This window comes from Struthio camelus, chromosome 3, assembly GCF_040807025.1.
Source record: "Struthio camelus isolate bStrCam1 chromosome 3, bStrCam1.hap1, whole genome shotgun sequence".
Taxonomy (NCBI): Eukaryota; Metazoa; Chordata; class Aves; order Struthioniformes; family Struthionidae; genus Struthio; species Struthio camelus.
Genome location: NC_090944.1, coordinates 139,975,133 through 140,000,681, shown reverse-complemented (window position 1 = coordinate 140,000,681; position 25,549 = coordinate 139,975,133). Strand labels below are relative to the sequence as shown.

The following is a 25,549-nucleotide window of genomic DNA, read 5'->3' as shown; positions in this document are numbered from 1 at the left end:
AGAGAGCAAAACAAAGCACAAAACTAAAAGCAAAGAGACTTGCACCCTGACAGGTTACTCTAAGCCACATCACAAATCCTGCACTGTGTACAGTTCTTGTCTCCACTTCTCCAAAAGATCCCCAAAAAGCAAGAAGGGCTACAGAGAGGGCCAGTCCAAAGATGTGGAGTGGCTTCTCTATGAGACTAATACATTAGGTTTCTTCACCTTAGAAAATATAAGAGGGAGAATACTCAAGACATCTGTAAGACCATAAGTAGCCTCTGGAGAAGGTAAACAAGCAGTGATCACACAAACAGACACTGCCTGTGGCTGTCAAACCAGAAGTCCCGGAAGCTAAAGGCTTGCAGGGAGAGGATCACTTATTTGCACTGGTAGCTAAACATCCCTGATATCCATTGCTAGAGACAATAGTGCCACCCAAGGCATCTCCAGCCACACACTCTAAAGCAGGATATACTTCCTGTTGCATTGCAGACCAGTGGCAGCTGACAAACCTGTCTAAATCCAAAGTTCATTTGGGCAAGGCCCTTGCACTCAGTGACTTTAGCATTTCACAGCTTCTAAGAAGGTGGCTCAGTATTTACAAATGAGGAGTCTGAAGCATTCCAAAGAAGTTTCAGCACATGCCTCAAGCTCCTTTTTAATAAAGTATTAATGGAAGCAAAGGTTTAGTACAACTGACTTCGCTTTCACTAAAGATAGAGGTACTCTGAGAAATAGAAGCTTAAGAGGCAAGTAACACTAAGGGAAAATGAGACATGACAAATACAGTGCTCCAATTCTCCTTAAAATAGGAAAAGCAGGTGTTTTCTTAGTCTGAGGAAAAACTATCCTCTTTCAGGATTTATTTTTGGCTGGATATTCTACGTAACCCATCTTTTGTAAATTTTTCAGAAATGAAGACTTCCAGCAACTCAAAGCCCTTGGCACCACTGCCTCATTTTTTGCATCAAGAGGTTTTCCTGTGCTGCTTTGACATGTAGGATAGCAGATCGACTTTGACATTCTATTCAATATTCAACACAACTGTACCACAAAAACGCTTGGCAAGTTAACCCTGCAAAACTCATCAAGACCACAAAGTTGCCCACCTGAGGGCCTGGCCATGACTTCAGAGCTGTATGAATTCAAGTCCATCAAGACTGGACCACTGGATCACAAGGTCTCTAGAAACATCAGTATCTGAAACATTTCACTGCTTTTTTCTTCTTGTGAAATTTCTCTCAATACTGAAATTTTCTCATTTTGATCATATTTGAAAGAGTATACTTGGTTAGATGCTATCAGTTAAGAAACAGACTCTCACCTGAAAATAGATGCTTCATTGCTTCTAAGTTTAACATAAGTCACCTGCCTTGATAAGCAAGTGGATGTTTACACCAGTATCAGGGATAAACAGAGATAGTTAAAAACAGAACTTTGAGAGGATCACAGATCATGTTTGCACCCAGAAGCCCCAAAATAACCAAGCTTTAAAGATCCCTTGTTCCCACAGCAAAATCCAATCCCAGTACAGCTGTAATCATAGTAGACAAATGTAGGACATTACCAGCCCTCTAAGTCACACATTCAAGACCAGGAGCATCAGAAACCAGTCATGTTGCTCACTAGAGGGCAGCAGGAAACAAACTAAAAAAACCCAACCTTCAGCAAGGCCAAGGTAGTTAGGCACAGGTGGTCATCCTCCTAAAAAAATCTGATCATTTCCTACAGTGCTCAGGAGCACAGTTCAAACTGTGGGTTTGCAAGTTAACTCCCTGCAGCGTGAGGAGGTTCACTGGAAGAGCACGATGTACAACTTCCTATAGTACCCTCCCCTTCATCCCCACAGCAGGCCAAAAAGTGAGATATTCTTCAGGTGAAAAATCTTTGGTAAATGGAGACTGCAGCAGAAGTTTCTTGCAGTTCTGGTTGTTGTGACATGCAGAAGTTTTAATTCATGTTTAACCTGAGTCAAAGCTGAACTAAAGATCACACGTGTTTTGGAGTTGCAAAGTTAATACAGAGCTTTTAAATAAGACTTTATATAAAGGTCTATAGCCTTCAGGTTTTATGTTCAACTTGACCAGACAAAAGCAGTTTTGGAAATTCCACTACTTTAGTTAGGAGCAGCATCCGGCAGCCAAGCTGTAATTTCCATAGCGTCCTGAATAATGAACGAATACCCCAAATTCAGTGCTGAAGTAACTCGCCAAGCATCCATCGAGGACTAACACAGAAAGGCAGCTGCTGACATTAAAAGTACAGCCTGCTCCTTTCTTCTCCAGCTTCTGTCAGCACACATGCATGACTCCTATACAGAAAAAGCCTAGGCTGTGCCAGACAACTAGTAAACACAACCCAAATCTGTAAGGGACATTGAGCAACTCTTAACAGGTGAGCAAACATGGTAAACAGCAAAGAGCACACAAGGACAAGTCAAACGCATGCATCTACATAATGTGACTCTTTAGTTGCTAATAACAGACAAAACAACCCACCACAAAATGAAGCATATGAACTCATTGGGCACCTGCAGCAGTTCCTTCAGAAAAAAATCTGTTGCCCACAGAACTGAGGGCTGTGTCAGCCAGGTGGAAATCTCTGCCTAGTTCAGCACACATGCCTGGCTGACTGAAAACCCAGAAAACAGAACAGTTCAAAAATCATGGCTTTTTTAAAAAGGAACTTTTGTTGGCAACTTCTCAGTCCAGAGGAACCAGTAAGCTATTGCTGCAGCAGATAACAAACTTCATTGTTTGTAGTGTTTCTAGTTTAGCTTTCCGATATGAAGGGGCATATAAGAAACTGAAACATACTGAAAAGCTCATTGATCTTGTTTAATTTTCTCATTCTACTGCTAACAAATACTCACCTTCACTATGACATTAAGCCAGAAGTACACACATCCAGAACTGTTACAGGAACAGAACATTCACTCCCACACAAATCTAAAATCACTCATTCATATGTAACTTAAATATTTAGCAGTACTTCCACAGAACCTGTTTTCTTGCCTAGGGACGCCTGCTTTCACAAGGCCCTGTTTTCATGGCTAATGGATATCATCTTCTGCTATTATGAGGGATGTAGCCTCTCGAGATGAATAAGACCTATTACTAGTGACTCAGGCACCAGGACTACCTACATATTCATTCCCCACTCCTGAAGGTGGAATGGCATGGTATTTTAGTCAGTCCCAGTCCATACTCAACTCTGCAGTCTGCTTCTCTGCTAAAGAAGCTGTCACATTCCCAGAGACCTAATCACCCTTTTGAAGTGCTTTTAAATCAGTGAAGAGATCCCCATCCCTAACACAAAGAAAACTTCTGGCAATCTCCTGGCCCTCATTCTGTGGGGTACTACCTGCGGCCGCCCCAACCCTCAATTTTCCTCGTGTCACACTGGCAGCTTACAATATCTCCTGAGAAAGCAAATGAGCAAAGTATTTTCCTCATCCAAGATATTTGATAGAATTTGCTTGTCCAAGAAAGGCTGGCACAGGCAATTCTACAGTAATAAAGCAGGACTTAAATGACTACTCTGATTGAATTAGTAAGCCAAAAATGCTTTAGAAAAGAGTTTTAGTGAATAAGTATTTGTTTGATACTGGTTGGTTATAAAGAGAAAATAACCAAGCTGTCCAGAGCATAAATGGGTCCAGTGTGATACTTAGTAGGAATGCAGGGCAAGGATGCAGGGCCAGCCTCTCAGCATACCTCGATACTGAGCTCTAGCTACGTATTCCACACACGCACAGCAGACAGCTCACCTGGCACTGCAGTTTCATTTGGGCTTAGGGCTGTGTATCTGTCTCCATATGTCACCACAGCTATGCCTCAAACCAGTCTTGGGACCACTGAGTGCTTACACAGTTCTTCTATGCATCCTATTCATCACTGCAATCAAGTCCAGTCACCCCAAGCCTTGCTAAAGGGTGTTGGAGTAATTAAGGCAGTCCTACACGCATTACAAAAATGCCTCACAGCTCTTAGAATTTCTTCATACCTGTGAAATCTGAATAGACAAATGCCTTCCAGTCTGCTGCACTGTTAGAGGAATACCACATATCTTCTCTCCCAGGGAGAGGAAAAGGTTTGATCAGGACAGGCATTCTTTGTAGGGGTGGTCACTACTCTAACTATCTGGAGCAAAAACCTCAAAACACACTATTTCTGATGCAGAACACAGCTTAAACTAGTGGATACAGTAGATCTGCCTCATTAGTAACAAGCCATATGGCTTCCTGGTCTGCATCTTCAATAGGAAAAAAAAATCAAAGCAAGGATTTGATCCATTGCTTTGGGTATCCATTGGTTACCCATATCATTACTGGGTCTGGATGTCCCCACAAACAGAGTGGATACAATTGCACAGGCAAGTAGTCAACATCAGAGCTAGATTAATTTGATACATCTTGCTGTTCTACTTGTTTAGCCTGCAACTACTGGAATCCCCACTGAAAATACTCACATGTCCAACTCCAAGCTACTACTACAGGCCAAAGCAAGCCACCTAGTTAGTGCCAGAGGAGGAAGAGGAACCAAGCTCCATACACTACTAAAGACTCCAAAGCAATCAAACAGTGAAGTTCCACCTGCTCAGCCTGCAGACAAAAGTCTCTTCCTTGCCTTCACAAACCATCTCCAGAAAAGATATCCACATTTGCTTATCAAATTTTTTTCCTCCCAAGATTAAATATAATTGCTACAATCCATCTTAGCCCTCAGTCCAGCAGGTACAAATATATGACGAGAAATGTTACTGGGCCAGTGCCTTCTGATTTAACATTAGAGACACACAAGACAAATCCTTCCCGATGCCAAACAGCGTTGCCAGCACAGCCAAGCCAGATGTCAGTAGCAAGAAACAAAAGCTGGAGAGCAAGGAATAAAGGCCTGTTGCAAAGATCTAGAGTAGAGCACTGCAAGAGTACTAACCTTGTTTCCAAAGACCCAACTTTTCACCAAAATCAGACAGCTTTAAGTCTTGTAAATATCTAGGTTTATGAAAATTCTTGGTTCATTGCAGAAAATAGAAGATTCACTGAAAAGCCTGTGTCCCACTAAAACCTGAGTTTGCAACCATCTCTAGACCTCAACTCTATACTAATGTCCAAACTGAAGAGCAGATCTTCAGACAACTGATCAGTTGCTCTGTGATAAGAAAATCTGGAAGTCTGTCACCCACTGACAATGGCTACCCAATGACTTTTTCATAGTGCTAAAATGATTTTAACACACCTGCCCAAAGATTCACAGTTAGAATAGCAAACTACATGAATAAAAGTTTCCTTAGAAAAGGGACACTGCCCTGGGTCACTCGAGATGCAGAAGTAAAACAGTATTAGTATAAAAACTCCAAACTAAGAACGATTTTAACAAGCTTGAAGGTTATAAAAGTTTAAGCATTCAGAAATTGGAGTGTGCCAGCTATTATTTGGTCTTCTCAAATATGCTACTATCCTGAGAGGATGCAGCCTGGCCTGAATTACTTTTTCTGCAGGAAAAAGCCCTCAAGTGAGAAGTCTGCTGTCTCCCAGGAGTCAAACCAAAGCAGTTCATCACACTCATGTCTTAGCACAAGCAAACATTCACTGTTATAAAATTAAAGTAACCAACTATAGAGGCCATGGAAGATGCAGCATAAGCATGTGAAGAGAATAAGAGGGAAAGCTTAAGAAGTTTTGTTACTGACCATACTACTTTAAGACACTATTTCCTGACAATGCCTAGAAGAGCTCCAGGATTGCTCTGTGGCTTGCTTGGTTCAAGCAACCCTCTTCCTCTGAGAGGGCACTGAATATGAAGAAAATGTTGTCAAAGCATTAGCAGGTGACAGCATCCTCTGAAATGCTCTCCTGTGTTTCATTAGGCCACAGCACATGCTGTATTCATCAAGCAGGAAAGGACTGTAGCTCTGGTAAACCATGTTTCAAGCCAAGGCAGACATACTGGTAGCAAACTACTGTTGCTTATTCAGGCAAACTGCCTAAATAAATACGCATCAACTGCAGAAAGAACACATGGAGATGCAGGAGCTGTTACCTGTGGATGGAGAGGGAAGCGTATCCACAGAAAAGCAAGGCTCCTCACTGTTTTCTGCGCTGTGGGGAGGCAGAAAATTCTCTGCTAGGTCACAAGCAGAGGGTAGGTCCAACATACTGCTCTCCTCTGAGTGATGACTCTGTGAAGCCTCTTTTCCTTCCATGGTCCCACTGCAGCAGAGAAAAATGTGACTGAGCTGGATTTTTGGAGCATGAAAATCCAAGCAGAAGCCAACCCAGTCCATCTGGCATTTCTGCACTGCTTTGTCAGCAGAGAGAAGCTGTTTAAGCATATAGGTACTAAAAAAGGGTAATAAAATAAAAGGGGGAAGAGTAAGTTTAAAGATGTTAAAGGTTAGGAAAAAACAATACTACAACCCAGAGGCAACAACCCTCAGCCCTTAGTAGCATAACTAGAAGTCTACATCAGATCCAACTTCCCAGAAGCACAAGTTCAGGCCCCAACACTAGAAAGCTATTGGGTATATGAAAAGCAGCATATTACATGGGTTCTGCAAAGAGGCATGTCCTTGTGGGTCCACAACCTTCACACCAAGGGCCACAGTGAATGGACAACCCTTTCAGGGAAGATGAAACTAAGGTGTTCCCATCCAGCAGCTCCAAGCAGAGCTATGCAGGTGTCTAGGGCAGGAAAGGAGTGAAAGGTAGAGACCTGGTGGAGAAGGAAGATGACAAAGAAGAAAAGAATAAGAGTTATCAGTAAAGCAGGATTAGCAATGACCTAGTAGGTCAAGAGGGGCTCTATGCAGACCTCAAGGAAAGAGCCCTACAAGGAAAACCCAAAGCCTCGCCCCCTCTGGCAACACAAAAATAGAGGAAGAAAGCAGTCCAAGCTGCAAGGCCCAGAAGGACTTTCAGGCAGGAGCTTCTCAAACTCCCACTGAGCACTGACACTTGAAGAGGAGGATGAGACTGAGCAGGGTTAATGTAAGCCAAAAGAGTGTCCTCCCCCCCCTCCCCCCCCCCAAATTAGCTGTGATTCTTTTCATGGAAAAGAATCATCTGTTGAGACCAAGAGCCATTCTCATGAAATGTGAATTCGGTTCCCAGCCCTCGTAGAGACTCCAGGAGATCTTGGACAAGCTTCTTCCTTCATCTGTTTTGTCTACTTACAGACAATAAACAAAGTAGAAATTGTGTCTGTCAGCACCAGCTGTATCCTTGTGCTATTTTGGTGAAGAACTATAGCACAGAAATCGGATCCAGTGGTCAAGCAATGGCTTGGCACCCCACAGACATTTCCTTACCACTTCTCTCCTCTAAAAAGAGGAGAGCGCAACTTTATCTCAGGGGTTTTATGAGAGAGGGCTGTTAAGGCCACAGGGGCCAAACAAGTCCCCAGGAGGGATTAGCATGTAAAATTGAAGCTAATACCCCCATGGAGATTTTTTTTTTAAATATCATTCCTTAGATGCTTCTGTCTTGAAGAAACCATAGCTACCAAGCACCTCTGACCTTTGCAGATTGCTGACTAATCTGCTAATGAACACAGCAAATATGTTGGCTGTGATACTAAGAGGCCAGCTGCCTTGGGGAGACAAGCAAGGTCAGTGCTTTTTTTAAGGAAAGTTTTTCCTTTGGGTCAGCACCCTCACCCTGTCCAGGAGCAGCACTGAGGTAGGAGCAGTCCCCGTCACTGTCCTCACTTCCTCCCTCGGTGGCTCATCTGGAATGAAATAAACAGCTTGGTCACACAACTGACACTGGCTGACAGGGACCCTTCAGGGCAGGGATGCCAGCTGGAGTCAGAAGTCCATCACATGCACACCAGGCATGTCTCTAGACATCAGGGACAGCACATCTAGCAACACCCTGCGATCTTCTGACCACCACAGAGACCTCTGGGAAAGGGGCCTGCACACTCCAGAAACTATACCTTCAGCCACCCAAATTTCAGATACCTGCCGTCTCAGGAACAAGCGGCCATGTCCAACACATTTATCTAGCTAGGCTTCAATACCCCTGACATCACGCCCAGGACAAGGGGATATGCAGGCCATGGGGGCCCCAGAGCACCACACAGCAGGGGAAGCAGGGAGCACACCCTCCTCCTCAGAGGGCCCCCCTCAGATCTGCTGCAGCCATGGCAGCTGAAGGAAGCCAGCAGAGCCATTTTGGCTAAGGGGGGATGCAAAGGGGCTGCAGGGAAACGGTGCTGAGGGGCAGGAGGGAACGATGCCAGCAAAGCAAGAGGCCCTCCATGAGAAGCAGCTAAAGAAAAGCTACATGCCTCTGGTCTGCAGCATCCATCCGGGGAGGTGTGCGTGTTTCCTGCATACTTCCTGTTCGAGGGCAGGGCAAGCTCAGAGGGAAGGAGAAAACACCCCACCCCCACATGCAAGCACACAAAGCCCATACAGATAGGGAAATAAAACATGGAAAAAGTCAAAGCCATTTCAGTTCAGGTTTTTCTTAAAACAGAGTTCTCCCTAAAGCTGCTTCCCCAAACAACGCCATTTCCTATAGGCAGCAGGAGGGGAGGTGCTTATTCCACTACCTCAAATTAAGCAACTAAAAGGGAAAGCAGGTTTTGAACTGCTTCATCTAATGCATTTCTGCAGATTTTCATTTCAGGCTGATAATAAAACCCACATTGTGGTGTCACTAGCAATATTTTCCCCTCACCCATTTTCCAATGGATTTTTCCTCCCCCTCTTCAGGGTATCGTCAGCAGTCCTGTTAGGAAATAGGGAAAAACAGTCCTACATCTGGCAGGGCCACACGAGGGTGCCCGGAGCAGCCAGCAAACACATTGTGATCCCAGGGGTGGGTGTAGGACTGGATCCTATTGCTAAATGCATTTTAGCACCATTAGTTAGGAAAAAACCCCCAGGAGACCTAAGCCTAAAGAGCCGAACCTACAATAATTCATATGCTAATTCAGCTCAGTTACAATAATTCTGCTGTGGCACATGGAGCATTTCCACAGGGCACAGAGCAGTTCAGCAGCCAGGACCATGAAATTATTGCCAGCCCCGACTGAAAAACAGGATAGGAGCAACTGTCCCAGGGCCAGGCATCCCAGGACACAGCTGCCAGCAAAGGTCAGGGAGCAGCCCCATCCGCCGTCCAGGCAGACAGCTGGATAGGAAAAGCAAAGGCCCGCCAGCAGAGAGCTGGTTGCACTTCTTGGCAGACGTGCCATAAGCTGGACTGGAGGGGAGCTAGTAGCTTCCCTTGGGAAGCAGGATCGCCCCTTGTTCATGAGCCAGAAGAGAGCCCCAGCCTCTTGCTGGAAGCAGTGGGAGCTTAACTGGGGAGCACAGGATACTAGCAGATCCGCATTATTTATCCATAGGAGCTCATGCAATATTATGGCATGCAGAAAGCAGCCATCTCTATGATATCACCCAGCTGGATCATCCCAAGGCTCTGCCACCAGAAGAGCTTTGACAACAGGGGATTTGTTAAGTCCTGGTTGTGGCAGGTCCTGCAAATCCTAGGGATTTGCTAGTTCCTGAGAAAAGCAAGGCACTCAAGCAAGTACAGTTGACATCAGTGAGCCATAACACTTAGAAACTGGTAAGCTTGATCTTTATTTGTCATATTAGGCAAGATACCAAGTCCTTGAACATACCTTCACTTCTCCCTCTTTCCCTGCTATCCCCCACAAAATGAGGTCCTATGCCCTCCCAATGGAGCAATGCATTCCCCTTGCAGCCCTCGTCATTGCAATCTACAGTCTTTACCTTCATTTTTAACTGCATCATCCACAAAACTAGTAAGGCTGCCTGCAATACTTGAAGTAGTCCAAGTTCCCACTTTGTTCCTTTATCAGTGTATTAGTATCGGCACATGGTAAAACCACTCTAGCAGTCATGCGTGAAATCAGCTCAAGCAGGTGGTGCCTGTGATCCAGGAAACAGAGTTAAGGCTCACACTTGACATTTAGCAAAGATCAAACTACAGAGAGTCAAGCCTGGGAAGCAGAAATACATTTTCTGGCTATTGCAGCTGTGTCGCAATGTGGGTTTTCAGTGTGTTGACAGTAACAAGGCCAGAGTCACAGGCTATACAATTTCTATTCACTTCTTTCACAAGAACCGCCTTAATTTTAGCTGGAAAGAAATTTAGTATGTGAAAACAGAACAGCTGAGCAGTTTCTGTGCAGCAGGAAGTGACCCAGGGCAGGAGGGATGCTAAGATGACTTGAACAAGGGCGATTTTCTCACTGTCAAATTCAGCAGAATTTTTTGCCTCATTGTTTGGGGTTTTCTTAAAATCACTTGCACTACTTACAGTCTGCACATTTAAGTGTTTTGAGGTCACTTTCTCACAACAAAACTAGCTCCTTGTTTCCAAAGCTGAAAGCAAGAAATACTAGTATTTCTTTAATCCATCATTTACATGCTTTTTACTTCCCAGCTCTAGAAGCTCTATTATTGCCACTGACACAGCAACTCAAATCATGTTGGATTCCCATTCTGAAGCTCACCTCAAGCCCTGCAGACAGCACTCAGCTAGTCTCCGCTCCGGAAAAAGTCTCTTGGGATAGCCCCAAGGATGAGTCTTTTCAGCCTCCAGGCTGCCCCCAATCTGAGAACAAGCTCTTTGAACCTGTGAACTGCAACCAGCAACTCTTCTCTATTCCTTCCTGACCTGCAGAAAATCCCAGTGAGGTTTACTGCTGGTACTGCAGAGAGCAAAGGGCAGAGAAAGGTTGGAAGAGCTGCTCTTCAAACAAATAATAAAACCAGCATTTTCTAGAAGTTTTCCCCAGAAGAATTTGATTTTTACATACATGGTATTTTTCCAGCTGAACCCTCCCTCCTCCTTCTCCACACCCTGGTTTTCAGGGAAGGAGAAAAGGGACAGGACACACTCAGTCCAGGTCCCGACCTCAATGACTGAGGGACCAGGACCCCAGGGGAGCCCCTCAGGGCTCACCTGCAGGCCAAGCTGGATAATCCCAACCAGCAGCAAGCAGATACCATAAGAATATATTTGTTTAGCTAGAAGAAATGAACCATACCTGTGCAACACCAAAAAAGGGTTTGGTTCACCTAAAACTCATCTGTTCAAGCAGCTGTGCCAGCTGGTCTGATAAAGGATATGACCAGCCCCCACAGATTTACCTCAGTTAAGTTCCCAGAGCCACATATTAAAAAAGATATTTTGGTTTACAAAATGACACTGAAGCATTTGAAGCATCAAACCTCCCTCTAAAGGGTCAGTTCTGCTTAGAAAACTGAAATACTCCTGGTTTCATTACTGTTGCCAAACAGTGATAAATGAAAGGCTAATGCAATTTGGCATGGCATACCCAGCAGAGTTTGAACTGATCCGTCACAGAGCACATACCACCAGTTCAGGTTCCTGGTTTACACTGAGGCCAACATAAAATCCCTCTGCACATTTCCCTCAGCCTAGCCCAGCAGAGATCTGAGTTACCCTGTGTCCAGGGTCTTAATGCCAATTCTTAGAATTTTATGATTTAAGCAGCTCAGCTTTTTCTTCAAAAAGTAGTTTTTCATGGCAAAAGTTGGAAAAGTGAGCATTCAGGGTAGTCCAATACAAGCAGGAGCAGAAAGAAAATTCTGATATTTTTAAAAGGGGGGAAGAGACACTCAAGCATTTAGGACTGGCAGTGTTGGTCTGAGCAGGGCAGCTCAGATTCATTCCTCAAACCCTCTTGTACTCCATCTACAAAGAGAGAAACTAGAGAAAACATGATGAAAGCTAGAGATTGCAATGTGACTTTTCCCCCTGCTTCCATTCCCCAGTTACAGTGGCTAGAAGACCTCTGCTCTCCTTTCCTAGTCCTAGTGCTTGCCATGGTGGCCCATCTTCTCAGCCACACAAGTGAGGTGAAGTCTCTGTCCCAGCTCCAGTTCTCTGGCCCTTTTCCCCACTAAGGCTCTAGCTATCACCAGCCTCCTTCCTTGCTGCTGAAATCAGAGGGCAGCTTACTCCTAGTGTTCACGAGTCCCTCTTTGCCAATGTGACCCTCCCTGAACCAGCTTCTGCCTTGGCACTTCACCAGGTTCCTCCTGCCAGAGCTCCCTGCTGTTTCCTGAAACAAAGCTCAAAACAATGGCTGTGCTCCCATCCTGTCAGCCATAGCTTATTTGAACCTTCACCCCAAGAACATCCTTGGGGTATTCTTCTTCCTCCCCAGTTTCCTTCAGCATGTCCTTGTCAAGGACTTCATCCCACCACTAGACTCTGGGCTTGGTTTCTCCCTGTTCTTCCCCCCCCCCCCCAGCAAGCCTCCAGTGCAAACATGCACAGCTACTGCCTCTGCCAGCAGCTCTGAGGAAAGAGCAGACTCAGTTCAGCAACAAGGGAACCCAAGTGTTTCCCCCAACAAAACCTGTCTCCTTCCTTTAAAAGCCTTTGCTGGAGCAGGTGCAAACACATGGCTCCCACCACCCTGACCAATTGCCCCCTCACTTTTGTGCTACCCTCCTCTGCATCCACTGCATAACTCTGTCTGCATTAACTAGCCCTGTCCTTGCTTATTCCAGACTTCCCTTCTTGCCAGGTATTTCTGTTTTAAGTCTCATCACACATGCTCTTCCCTTGCATTCCTGCCTACCCAATGGTTTTGTACATCCCAGCTGTGCTCTGAGCCTACACATAGTTGCTGCCTAATGGCAACACTGTACACTGCATCTTGGACACTGAAAGCACATGAAAAGAGAGGAGGCTTTTCAAGTAACAGCACAGCTCCTACCCAGGACCATCTCCGCCTCCCTGTAGGGCGCAGGAGGCTTTTAACTGTTGGTGAGCTGCTGTTTATCCCCTTTTATTCTCACTTCTGCCTCATGAACTGAGGAATCAATAGTGGTCAGCTTCTCCTTTTAACTCTGGAGGGAAATGTGTGCACCTGACCATTTTCAAGCCTTGTACCTCCCTGGAATCTGGGTGGAAGTGGTTATAGCTGGACCTAGATTATGTCTATATATGTAAAAACATCTCCCAAAGCTTTGTCATGTTCACATGACATTGGATCTTTAGGGAATTTCCCAAAGCTGCTTCCAGACTTGACTTGAAGTAAACAGTCCCAGGAGCACAGGAAAAAGTCTAGCTTTCCTTTGGATTTGTGCCTGGATTCTCTGGTGTCTGATATATTGTGGAGGCTTAGCAAGAAACATTGGCTACCATATTCACAACACTTCTTTCCAACACAAATCCTCTGATGCTCAAGGCCTGAGCCACCTCCACAGACTTATTACACTGCTGGGGTCTCTTCCATCTCAAAGCCAGCACGCTACCTCCAAAATCATTACCCATCTATCCAATTCAATCAGACACTTCAAAGGTTGTCAGCATACTATTTCAGTTAACAGAAGTTCCGATTCATGGAGTCATAGGATTGGCACTGGCTTTGGTATTAGTTTTAAAACTTGCTACCTTCCTTGGGAGGCCCAGCAGTTACACCCAGAAGAAATGCCTCTCTCCATTGCTACCCGCTTGCTTCAGGCTATCCAGTAGTAGCTATAACGGGTTTTGCCTTGCTCTTCTGAGCTGTGAAGAGAGGAAAAGCATGATGGAAATCCTCCCCAGTCCAGAGATACCAAGCAAAGCACAGCTAGGCCTGGGAGAGCCACATATTAACACAGAAGCTGATCTTGCCCTTGGTCTGCAACAGCCTTCTCCTTGCTTGCAAACACAGGGCAGTCACATGAGCTTCCCCAACTGAGTGTCACTAGCACCAAGAACATGTTAGCACACGAATCTACATGGGAGAGAGCACCTCACAGCTCCAAGAGCCCCCACTAGTCCAGAGGGATTTAAACCAATATATTTTTCCTTTTAAAAAAAGGATTGGATCCTTGTTGTTGGCCTTATGCCAGTATTTCTGGTGCCCTTTAGTCATTTACTCATGGCCTCCAACCAGTATAGAGAGGCCACCCCACAATAACAATGCAGAAGGGGATTATATATGGGGCTGCTGCTCAGCAGAGGCTGTGGCAAGGGTCCCCACTCCCACCTTTGGTGCAAACCCAGTCAGGCTCTGCTCGAAATGGTTACACTTGCTTTTTACCCTGTGCTGACAAAGCTGGGGAAAATAAGTGAGCCTTGGTCTTTGCTAGAAAACCCCTGCAAGACCTTTGCACCACTCAAGTTTCACCTCCTACACCACACTCCTGCATCAGCTGGAGAAGGCCTTGAATTCACCACGTAAAAGCAATGCACCACACTCCTGGGTCAACAGCCTTGGACTCCCTTGGTTCTGTTTGTGAGCAAATATGGAAAAGGCTCTGCCCTCTGGCCCTAGACTTATTTACTGCCTAGGAGACACCTAGCAGGGAGCACTGTTCTTTGTACTTACTCTCTAGATATAAGCTCCTTAACTGCTTCTCAAGGGAGCACCCTCCCTAATCTCTGCTGACATTCTTAGATCAGCTATTTTTAAGAGATTGCTTGATGCCGACTGAATACCTCCCTACTTGGAGGCTTTTGACACTCGTTACTTGGTGCTCAGCATTCTCTTGGATTTGCAGTTATATCATGCACATTTATATTCTACCAACTGGCAAGATCACAAACAGGGTGAGGCTCAGACACATGGGAATAGAGACAAAAACACACCCAAAGCTGTAGTGACTCAGTTGCTGGCTCCCCTTACCCCAGGAGCCGAGCAGATTCCCCAGGCAGAGGCCAGCCTCTCAGATGTGGTGCAAGCCTGGCATACTGTTCTCTCAGCACTTTTTAAAACAGATGACAATAGTTGGAATCTGGCATGTGCCTTAGGGCTAAGTTATGCCAACATACATGCAGAAATTTATCTTGCCGTTTCAACTCTCCTCTCCCCCCAAAAAGGGCAGGGGAAGCAAGAACCTTTTCTTCCCCTAAAAGTCAGTTTTGCAGATGGAAATAAGCTTTTCTATGTATACGCAAACATAATATATATGCGGAAAACAAGCCTGAGATTGTTTCTATACAATATCTGTTTTTACTCCTGTACTGTGGTTTCTTCTTACTAGAAAGAATGTAATTTCTCTCCAGTTGTCCTGCAAGTGGGAAGGACTTGTTTACTTCTAAAGCTGGAGCCTGGATACATACACATCAGCACATGTCACTTGAAGCTAATAGAGCTCAACCAGTTCCTACTTCAGCCACATGAAAGCCTATGACATTCTTTTCCAGCATCACAATGTTTTTTCATGAAATTAAACCAGAATGCCACTATGGTACATTTAGTGCTTTCCCAGCACCAGCAGAACTGCCAGAGCCGAGCCAGGCATGTTTGTAACTTACATGAGTCAAGCAGGCTTTTCTCATTTGTCCTTTTAGGGTAGTAATCAGAGCAATGGTACAGTTAACGTTTTGGTGTCACCAAGTAAGAAATAGCTACTCTAGGACAGCCACTCCTCCTACAAGTAGTACCTTGTCTTAAATCAGTTCCATGGTAGCTAGCTAGGACTGCACAGGAGGTAGGTACTCCACACTTCACGGGGGCTAGGTGGAAGAACCAGATCTCTGCAGAGCTGTGATTTCTATGACTCCCACCATTTAATAGCAACTCACCATCAGGGAAGCCTAAACTGCTAGCTAACAGCAGCTTCCCAGGCAAATAACTCATTTGAAGCAGTAGGAAATGAAGCTAGTTATTTTACATGAACACAGCAGGTTGCATTTTACAGAAATTAAGACAGCTACATGATTCAAGAGATGGAGTTGTTCCAGCAACACATGCATCATCCCTTCCTCTGCTTTCACCCTTGCCCACCTAGTCCTCATCCACTGGTTTTCGAGCAAGAGGACAGCATTTGCAAAACAGGCTTTGTTTCCCTTACAATATCCTCATTATCCCTTTAGAAAGCTTTCCTCATTTCTTGGGTAGGTTAAGACAAACATTTAGATACTTCAGGTAACAAAAGCTGCAGAGTGAAAGGAACCTGAGAAAGATGGGTAGAAAGTTTGATATGATTTAAAGCACTGATGCGAATTCTGGGTTTCATATGAAAGAAATTCTACCTTCCACTTTCCTCATAAGCGTGAGGTCTCATGATGCTTCCCTCCCACACTTAAAATTCTGCCTTGGCACTTCCTTAGCAGTTCCCTGGCACTAACACAAGTTTCCATAGCAAAGGATGTTAAAGGAGACTCTCATCACAAACTTAAGGAACTACTAAGGACCAAGAGGCAAGTAATAGGCATAAAACAGCAGAAGAAAACAAAATACTTGTGGAATATCCCGCTAGGAGCTTGGAGAGGACGGGAAAATAGTCTTGTTCAAAATCCTGCACAAGTCAGACATCCCAAAGCCTAGGAAACACAGCTGAACATAAGTGCCAGACGTGGTGGGGTCAGAGGTCCAGAGCCACAACCAGGTCAGAACAAAAATCATGACTGTCCTCCCCATCCACATAAAATATCAAATCCACACTAGATCTTGTGAGAACCAAGGATAACAAGGTGAAACTTCAATCTAGGGGAGTTTCCCTGCCAAGCATTAAGTAGAGCACTGAGACTGTTGGCCATCAGAGCTGGCATCAGCTGCGTGATTCATGGGCATCAGTGCAAAGGAGGCCTCAGAAATGAATGAGCTCCTTTTACAACTCCCCTAATGGCCCTTAAAAGGGCTTCTGTTTAAAGGAGACCCCCACCCACATTCATGGGAGCACATCACTCGAGACAGTTTAACCCTCATAGCAGTAGAAAGATACTCCCTCCTTATGTGCCCAAGTCATTTTTAATGAAAAATAGCAAGGGAGGAGGAAGAAAAAAATCTTAATTTTAAAGGCTTTAAATAAGTCACAGGTCTAACACGTCAAAGCTGGTGGGCATACCCTCCTCACCAAGAGCTCCCCTGCAGTACATAGGGGCATTTCGTTCTCCTGTGCTGGCCTCAGTGCCATCAGTGCTTAGCATAGAAGGGAGATTTCAGTCAAAAGGCTATAGAGTCCCAACAAGGACTTCCACCCCACATACCAGCAGGGAAAGGAGCTGTCCCTCATGCTTGCAGTCTAGCAGTCTCTTGGCAGTGAGTGCATCAATATGCATGCTTGTCCTGAATGAGGTAATCTTAATAACTCTAAACTATCTAAGGCTAATGGTACATTTAGGAGCCCATGAATCAAATGAAGCGCAGGGGATTTTTACATTAGCGCTAACAGCAGCTCATCATCCAAATCCCTTGTGTACCTTATGAGACGCAGGAATCATCCACGTTTTCCCCTTGAAAATACATTTTTGTATTGTTTAATTCTTTAAAAGTCACAGACATGCCCCATCTTCTTGGGGCCAAAGACTAGCACACAGTTATCGCCCAGTAACGCATAATGCTTCCATAATGCTCCCTTTCCCTCAGCCATGGTTTCCAAGGCCTAGCATGCTTTAAGCAAGCCCCCAAAAAGTTAAATGAGACATTGTTTATGTGTTCTCCTGTCCAAGATGAACAACTCCATTAAAATCTTTAGGCTGAGCATGCTGCCTTATTTCAAGTATGATTCAGGACAGTTACTTTACTTCCCCGACATGAAGCAACTGACCATTGATTCATTATACTCAATGCCAAGGAAGCTATGATGATACCACTGTGTATTTAAATATAATTTTTGGTCAAAACTAAACCCAGAATAGGGCCTAGATAACATATTGTGTTCACTCAGAAATTGAACGTTATCCTTAGAAGTAATCGCTCTGAATTATTGCGAGCGGTAGCCTTGACTAATGTCAGAAGAAATTAGGACATTACATGTTAGCATAACCTTCCTCCCCCTGCACAGGGTCATGAGTCTTGGCAGTCACAAATCTGCATGCCCTGTCCTAAGTTTTCCTGCAGCCCATGCAGACAGGCAAGATCTCAGTTTTATTTACTTTTCTTAGAGAGATGTCATCATATAAGTATTTGGTCAGAAGGGACGTCTAAGCTTCTGGTCCAACCTCCTGCTCAGAGCAGGACTATAGCCAATGCTGGAGCAGCCCAGTCACAACTTGAGATAACACACACTTGAAAACACCCCAAGGAGAGAGGGTCCCCACCTCCTGAGCAACCCACCCCAGGGCTGCACCTCTTCTGCAGAAAGAGGCACTCCCTAACACCCAACCTGAACCTCCCAAGCCTACTCAGTGGTGGGCACTCACCCTTCTTCTCTGAGGCCCCAGCTCACTCCTCCTACAGATTTGGGGTCACCCTCTTGCAGGGGAACGACTCCTCTCCAAGGAAAAAAAGGAAACAGCAGCTAGACTTAAAATAAAACAAGTAAACAAGACAACTGGAAGAAACAAGCCTACCTTCTCCACTGTGCAGGACTCATCCCATAGCCCACAACTTCCACACTTGTCTCTGCAAGCACCTTGTCCTTTACCTACAGCAAAATCCCCAGTCAGGCCAAGCTACATGAAGTGAAAGCTTCTCCCCCCAGGCCCAAGCTATTTATAACCACTAACCCACCTGGTGACACCCCTATTAACTCTCCCTCAAATCAGGTGCTATAGGGCAGGGCCACACTTTGTTAACTCTTTCCAGCCCTTAGTGGGAAGGGGGAGTTTGACTATGACAGGACAATGTGCCTTGTTTACCCTGCCCTGCAGAAAAAGGAGTCTAGAGATCTCCTTGAAGCAACAAAATTCATGGCAGTCTAAACATTTATTTTCCACCTGGGAACAGGCTGCCTTCTAGCCAAATCCCAAGGATGTGCAACTGCAGCCTTCCAGGAAGGAAGAGATCTGGGTTGCCAACAAAACATTAGGCTGTGATTTGCGGAGCAGGAATTTGGTACGTGTGCCTTGATTTTTGTGCAATGACCCTTAGCCACGGAGCAACCTAAACAAGGATGTGGTGCTCAGCTGCTAGATAATAATTTGCTTCAGTTTCTATGCAGTGATTCGGACTCAGCTGTTGATTCAATGTTTCATAAACTCTGAGCTCAGGATCTCATGTCTTGCTTACACATAAAACCTGCCTAGAGGAACTCAGACCAGGCCAGGAGCTCGATTTGAGCAAGAAGGGCTTTTTCCTATCCTAAGTCTAACTCTGGTGTGTTCATGAAGACAGAATTGTGTTTGTCTTGGAAACTACTTTATGTTCCTTTCTTATTTCTCATGTGTTTATTAACTTCATCAAGGCTAATTGAAGTGCTGGGCATCACATGGGAGGGCTTTGCACTGAGGGCCAGCCTCGTTAGATTGCAGGTGACTTTTGGTGCTGAAAGACCTATAATTGATTGAGGTCAGCTTCCCCCCATTTCCACTTAAGCAGCACTTTAAACACATTAGATGGTTAATTCCCTCCTGAAGGGAAGGCAGCAGATCAGGTGGCAGCCATTCCCCGGGGAAGGAGAGCCCACACTTGGCAAAGATGCCTGTCAAGATGAGAAAATCTATTTATAAATATAGTTGCCTTTGTTCTGTGCAGTGGGAACACAAAGAAGCAGTAGTTGAGGTTATGTCTATAGGCTTCAATTTGGCATCTCAGCCTTTACCACAGCTTTAGAAAATCCAAGTAAAATAACTGATCTTATTGCAATTTTAGATCTTAACCGCCTGCAACTGAACTCTGAAAATGGATAGTCAGACAACAAAAGCAAAGAGAGTTTGTTGGGTTCCTTCCCCGCCCCCCCCCCCCCGCCCTCGCCGTGTAAACTTTAGCCTCCCTCTTCATCCTCAGTCTTCGTTATCCACTCCCTTCCTCGTTGTGCATACCTGATTGCAGGCCCAAAGCCTGGGACCATCCATGCAGATAACCAGCGGAGGACCTAGCTAAGGCTACTGGACCTGGCCAGCATCGACTTTGCAGCTCCCATTCAACAATAGTTAGGTGAGAAGCTGCTTCTGGTTTTGGGATGACCCTGTGCCACTCCACTGGCCAAAAAGTGATGTGCTTAGTTCATCAGTCCATGAAAAGTGCACCGAAATAAAAGCCAGTTATTTCCTCATGAGTGAATTCAGGATGTGACTTCGGATGTATGAGGAGGAACAGAAGAGCTCAAGTGAGGCAACTGCCAAGGTAGGCAAACTTAGAAACGCTATGGGAAGCTTCCTTCACTATCCTTATCCAAGATAGTGTTGTTATAATGCTACCCATAATTCAGAAGTGCAAAATATTCCCTGGCATTTTGTGTTCAGGCAAACAACAAGGCCACGTCCATTCACTGCAATATGAATATGATTAAAGACAAACACAGTGGCTTCCAAACAATCGTTATTACTTCACCTGTTTCCCAACTTTTAAGATTTTATCTGCCTTTGTGCGAGATTTTTCACACTGCAACAAATAAAAGATACAAAGTTGAGACATTTTAGAAGGAAAAAATGCAGTCTGTTACGAAACATCAATTATCCAAGAACATAATTGCACAGTAGTTGCAAGGCAATGGCTGATACAAACAATGATAATTACTTCCTCTTGCTTTTCAAATACCATCAGTTGCTATAAAAGTTATGCTTTACTGCTCATAAACCAATTTACATTTATGCTGTTTTCAAGTTGAGATATTAAGCATCCAAACAGCAGACCATATAGAGTTAAGGTCTAAGAAAGAATATATTGTTTCCGTTTTCTGCATGAATCATGAATAACATGGCTTATGCTAGTGTTAAATTTAGATACGGCCATAACATGCATCTTTTCTGTTTCCTGGCAAAGACGGGATCGTTTAGTTCTGCCCCTTTTTCCAGAGGTGGCCCATCCTTGCGGTGTCAGAGTTCTGTTCTCAGCTTAATCCCTCCAGCTTCCCACTACTGGTACCACATCCTCAAGTGACCATGAGAAGGGGATTTGGCGGAGCAGAGCTCCGCTCCTCCAAAGGAGTTTTAATCCTTGACATTGGGCAGTGCCGCAAAACTCTGAAAGCAATATATTTGCTCGATGCTTCTGCAGCTTATCTCGGCGCTGCGCGCGTGCCAAGAGGCTGGCAGGCACTCCCGGCGAAGCCACAGGCTGCGGTGTGGTTGCCACTAGCTGCTCACCAGCCCTCTGCAGTATTGAGCAAATGACTCAAACCTGCTGACAAAAAAAGGCACGGACTTCATGGCATAAAGTGCTTCCTGGGAAAGGTTCAGAAGCTGCTTTATGCAGCCAGGCTTTGTGCCAGGTGAATTATTGCTCTGAGGCCCCTTGGGAGAAGGGGAAAGCTTCAAGTCTCACCCCGGCAGTCTTCCGGGGAAAATACAACAAAGTAGACAAATGGCTCCATGATTTCACGTTCCAGCTGTCTTTGCTGTGGCCCTCTCAAACACGTGGTGTCGGTTCCACTCAAGATATTTCAGAGAAAGGGTGACTGTGGATAAACAATATATGTATGTGAGCAAGGACCACATGGTGATAAGTACGACCCTCCGGAAATTGTCATCGCTTCTTCTGAAGACTTTGTGGAGCACTACTTAAGCATAAAGGTCTGGGACTCAGCAAAAAACTAAGAATATGCTAAATGTCAAGTGCATAACGTCACACATTGGTCTCGTCGGCTTTATTGTGCTGGAAGCTGCGTAGGGCCCTTTCTTGCCTGTGACAGCACCCTGTGGGTGCTCTCTCCACCATTTTCCCAACCCTCATCTTCCAGGAAAGAGGCATTCAGCGGAGAAGTCATCACTATGTCTCAGAGGATGAAAGACCGTAGTATTAAAGCCTAAACTAAAGCACACCGAAGCCAATAGATATCCACTGATTGATACCGATGCTGAATCAGGCCTTCAGCAAGTAACTAATTACTTCTGGAGCTGGGAATCACTGAGTGGAGAACCTGTAGGGGACACGTGCTCTCCAGTTAATAATTTATTCACATGAATAAATTATTATTCACGCAAACAGTCCTCCTGAAAACAAGGATTACAATGCAATTAAGGGCTGCAGGATAAAGTCCTGAGATAAGAGTAAACAAAGAATGATATTAGAACCTTTAATTAATGTTTAGAAGTAGGCAGATAATGACATCAGGATGGCCATGAGTCACAATGTTGCACTGCTTCCTGAGCTTAGGAACAAAACTGTTCTTACTGCAAAGCCATGGTTTTACTTTTAAATATAGCTCACGTCCGAAAAGTTAAGGCTGAGATTGTACCCTATCTCTGCCTAGGCAAACAAAGGTAACAATGTCAGTGAAGCCCACAATATAAAATTTTTGCAGAAGCTCACTGTTACTCTGTGGAAGTCATTCTGCCCAATATCTTCTCAGCAAGTGCTGATTTTGCTTTTCATGTAGCATATGTTATTTTTTTTTAGCCTGGTTTCCTAAGGCTTATACAGCTAGGCTGTGTGTCTGCCCGTCCCATTCTGCTTCCCAATACATTTTGAATCCATCTATCAGTCTCAGCCAATATTGCCAAAGGTGCAAGGACCTCTGGGAACTTAATGTCCGAGGACTCATGAGATAGGCAGTCAGGACAGAAAAGACAGACCTCGTATACGTGGCCACCGAGGGAAGGCCTCAACATGAAACTAATAGTTAAAACAGTTCCATAGTCTGCAGGATTTTATTTTAAAATGCTCCTTTAAAAATAGTGTTTTAACTCAGTTAATAAGTATAAAAACATCTCTGAACTGTGCAGTCATTTTGTGTAACTGTATGAGTTGAAAAAACAAGATATCTTTGGGGTTTTTTCTGCAGTATTTTCTAAAACACATCCTTTAATGAGACAAAAAGCAATTTCTGGATATGTATTTGTGCAAAAACATCTGCTGCATGTGAAGTCATTTGACAAAACAAGCCACAACTCTTTATTTAGGTCAGAAGATATTAATGGTTTGGAGCACGTTGCAAAACAAATCAGAGTAAACACAAGTAAACAGGAAATAAGAGGCTGAGTAGCCACAACATCGCAAGGTCAGTTCCCCTTGCTTTGGCTTTTAATTTTAACCTTTCCCAGTGCATATTTTTTCCAGATTTTTTTTTTTTCTCTCTTTGACCAGTGGTTTTCCTTTCATGTTTTAATTGGATCGTTCCCTTCTGTCCTTTGGAGGGTTTGAAAACATAAACAAATCTTTATCTCAGCTTTGCAGCTAGGGGTGATGATTCCTATGCACAGAAACCACGTTTAAGAATATAACGTGAAGCTACGGTTCATTTACAGTCTTTTCAACTACCGTGATTTAATTCAGCCCAACCCTTGGCTTGGTTCAGGATTCTTTACAGAAGATCTGTGGGAGAAAGGAATTAGGAAGCTAATAAAACAGTTTGCTGAGGCAAAGGTGTTCCCTGTCCTAGAAGCGACGCACTTTGTTCAAAGCACTACTTCCAGTAATTCAGACCTTGGGTGGAAAGAATGGGATTTTGGAGGTTCCTTTCAATATCCATTCCACAAAACAGCTAGACTCCTTTCAATCTGGGTCTAAGAACCTTAGCAGGTTTGCAGAGACCTGACCCAAAACAAGGAGTCCACTGAAAGATCACATATGCTTTTGTTGTTTGAGTCTAGCCATTCTTTAATTCAAATATGTCCACTGAACAAAGATGAGAATGTTTAGTCTCCAAAAAGTCCTTCTGGTGACATATGATCCCTTAATACAATTTACCTTAAGAGTCCTCAGCATGCTAGAACACTGTTTTGTCTTTAATAATGTCAAGAACTGGTTAGATTATGGGTATATTTGGGGTATTTTAAGGGGTATAATTATTAGTGGAGTGGTACTCTGAAGGAAAACAGCAGAAATTATAGCTGTATCTTGTTCTGGAATACAAAAGGGAAATGCTACAGGCTTACCATTAAAGCTAAAATAGATCATCTGTGTGATCAAAAACTCATTTTACTCCTCATGCTAAAGTACCATTTAAAGAAATGTGTTAAGAACATAAAAGGTTTTGTAACGCAGTGCAAAACTGGCCATAATTTGACACTGGCAGATTTTAAAGGCAAATTGCTTTTCCACTCTGGAAGTAGTGGCTGTTGTTTACGAAGCAGCATGCCTCTCCGCAACACACAATCTCTGCTCAAGGTAATTGTCATCAAAATTGGTAGGAGTCCCGGATTACAGCCCTTAAAATCGACAGGAGGTCTTACAGTTCACAGAAATGCAAGGCGAAACGTTGCAATCCAACGCTCCATAAAGAGAAGAGAAGGTATTTTCTGCCTGAACGACCTTCCAGCATAACTCATGCACCTTAAGTCTTCAGGTGACTGACGGTAGCATCTCTTTAGCACTATGAGCCTTTCCCACCCATGATTTTCACCCTTATTTCCCCCAACCTCCAACCAGGGTCAGGTCCTGAGACAACAACTAGAGCAGGAACAGCAGCTATGCTTCAGGGCTGTAATCTTGCTAGCAGAGCTGCCAGCGCTGACAAAACAGAGCCCTGTGTGTTTTAGTTAGTCAGTCCTCTGTCTGGCCTGTCCACAGCTTTATCCATGCCGCCCTGGCACACAGGCTGGGATCAGCCCCGTCCTCAGGCACACCTTGACCTCTTTCAGCCTCCCTGCTGAGCACTGCCAGGGAGATTTTCTGTGCTTGTCTGATTCCCAGAAAAGGGCGTTCACAGACACCAGACAAGCTAGCTCTTGAGATCTCACTCTCTTATGCCTAGATTTTGCAACCTTTATTTTGCTATCACGGTAGGCCTGTAACTCTTTTTGGTGAGAAAAGTAGCCAATATTCAATAGATTTTGTACTGTTTTGAAAGTTTATTCACCCTTTAAGTGTCTGGGATGAACTTGATCAATCAGTTTCTGTTGTTATTATAGAAAGGTTACGCATTGTTCAGCTGCATGAAGTGTCATTTTTATCACCGATCTTGCATTGTCATAGTGTTTGTTCTTAATTAATGTTTAAAGCTTTTACTAAAATGTGAATGGCAAACTTCTGAATAGCTTTATGTGAGTACAGCCACTAAGGAGAATTGCCAAACACAGCTGCAATAACATCTACTTACCAGTATATCTGGATTTGCAAAACAAGTGACATTGTTGTCTTTAAAGTTACATACATCGGTATTTCTTTCCTTCCTCATAAGTTAGGAGATGGGAGCTCTTACTTCCTCCTAGTAAGCAGAATGAGATTCAGAACTGCTCCAATAGCTTTTCTGGTTTATATCTTATTAGTTTTAAAAACATTTTTACTTCATTTAAAAAAATCATTTAAAAAATCAATTTTAATTAATTTAATGGGCCTATTCTGCTTACAAGAGCCATCTGTCGAGTGTGACAGACAGCTAGGTTTAAAAAGCAAGTGCAAAGTAACTGATACATATTCTCCTGTTTCCCTATATAAGTCCTATTTAAGGTCACTCACCAATGTCTGCCTCTATTTTAAACCCCAAGCGATAAATCTGTCTCTGAGCTGCTTTTCCGACAACTCTATTGTCTCAAGCAAGCGCTTCCCTGGCAGCTGAAGGGGATTTAACTTCTAGCTGCTGATGTCCTACCTTGTGTCAAGCCAGCTCTAATCCTCACTCAGCCCGGCTTTGAGTTGTTTCACTCCACCAACCCAACACAAAATTCACCTAATTTAAAAACAAAACAAAACAAAAACACAGAAGCTTTCCAACAGCTTAGAGAACTGGTATAGCTCAATGCAAGGTTAGGCACGGACCAGAGACAATAAAAAGGGTGGGGAGGAATGGAAGAGCGGCTATAGTAAAGCCAGGCTTCAGCAGCCAGATGTTGGACTGACTT

At 44.2% G+C, this 25,549-nt stretch overlaps 1 protein-coding gene across 8 annotated transcripts in view; it reads right to left on the bottom strand.

The window, feature by feature from the left end:
• The window catches only part of SHLD1 (shieldin complex subunit 1), a 70,548-nt gene that overhangs the window by 38,529 nt on the left and 6,470 nt on the right, over positions 1-25,549 (bottom strand). For 2 of the 8 annotated variants that reach the window (XM_068940582.1, XM_068940586.1), the window contains 3 exons: positions 7,645-7,715; positions 6,534-6,701; positions 6,030-6,199 (listed from right to left, as the gene is read on the bottom strand). In XM_068940582.1, coding sequence (XP_068796683.1) covers positions 6,030-6,192 — 163 coding nt within the window. In that variant the 5' untranslated portion in view covers positions 6,193-6,199; positions 6,534-6,701; positions 7,645-7,715. Of the gene's footprint in view, positions 1-6,029; positions 6,200-6,533; positions 6,702-7,644; positions 7,716-9,738; positions 9,898-18,238; positions 18,313-20,159; positions 21,226-24,807; positions 24,916-25,299; positions 25,378-25,549 lie in introns of all 8 variants that reach the window. The other 6 variants (XM_068940579.1, XM_068940583.1, XM_068940580.1 and 3 more) reach the window with 5 other exon arrangements.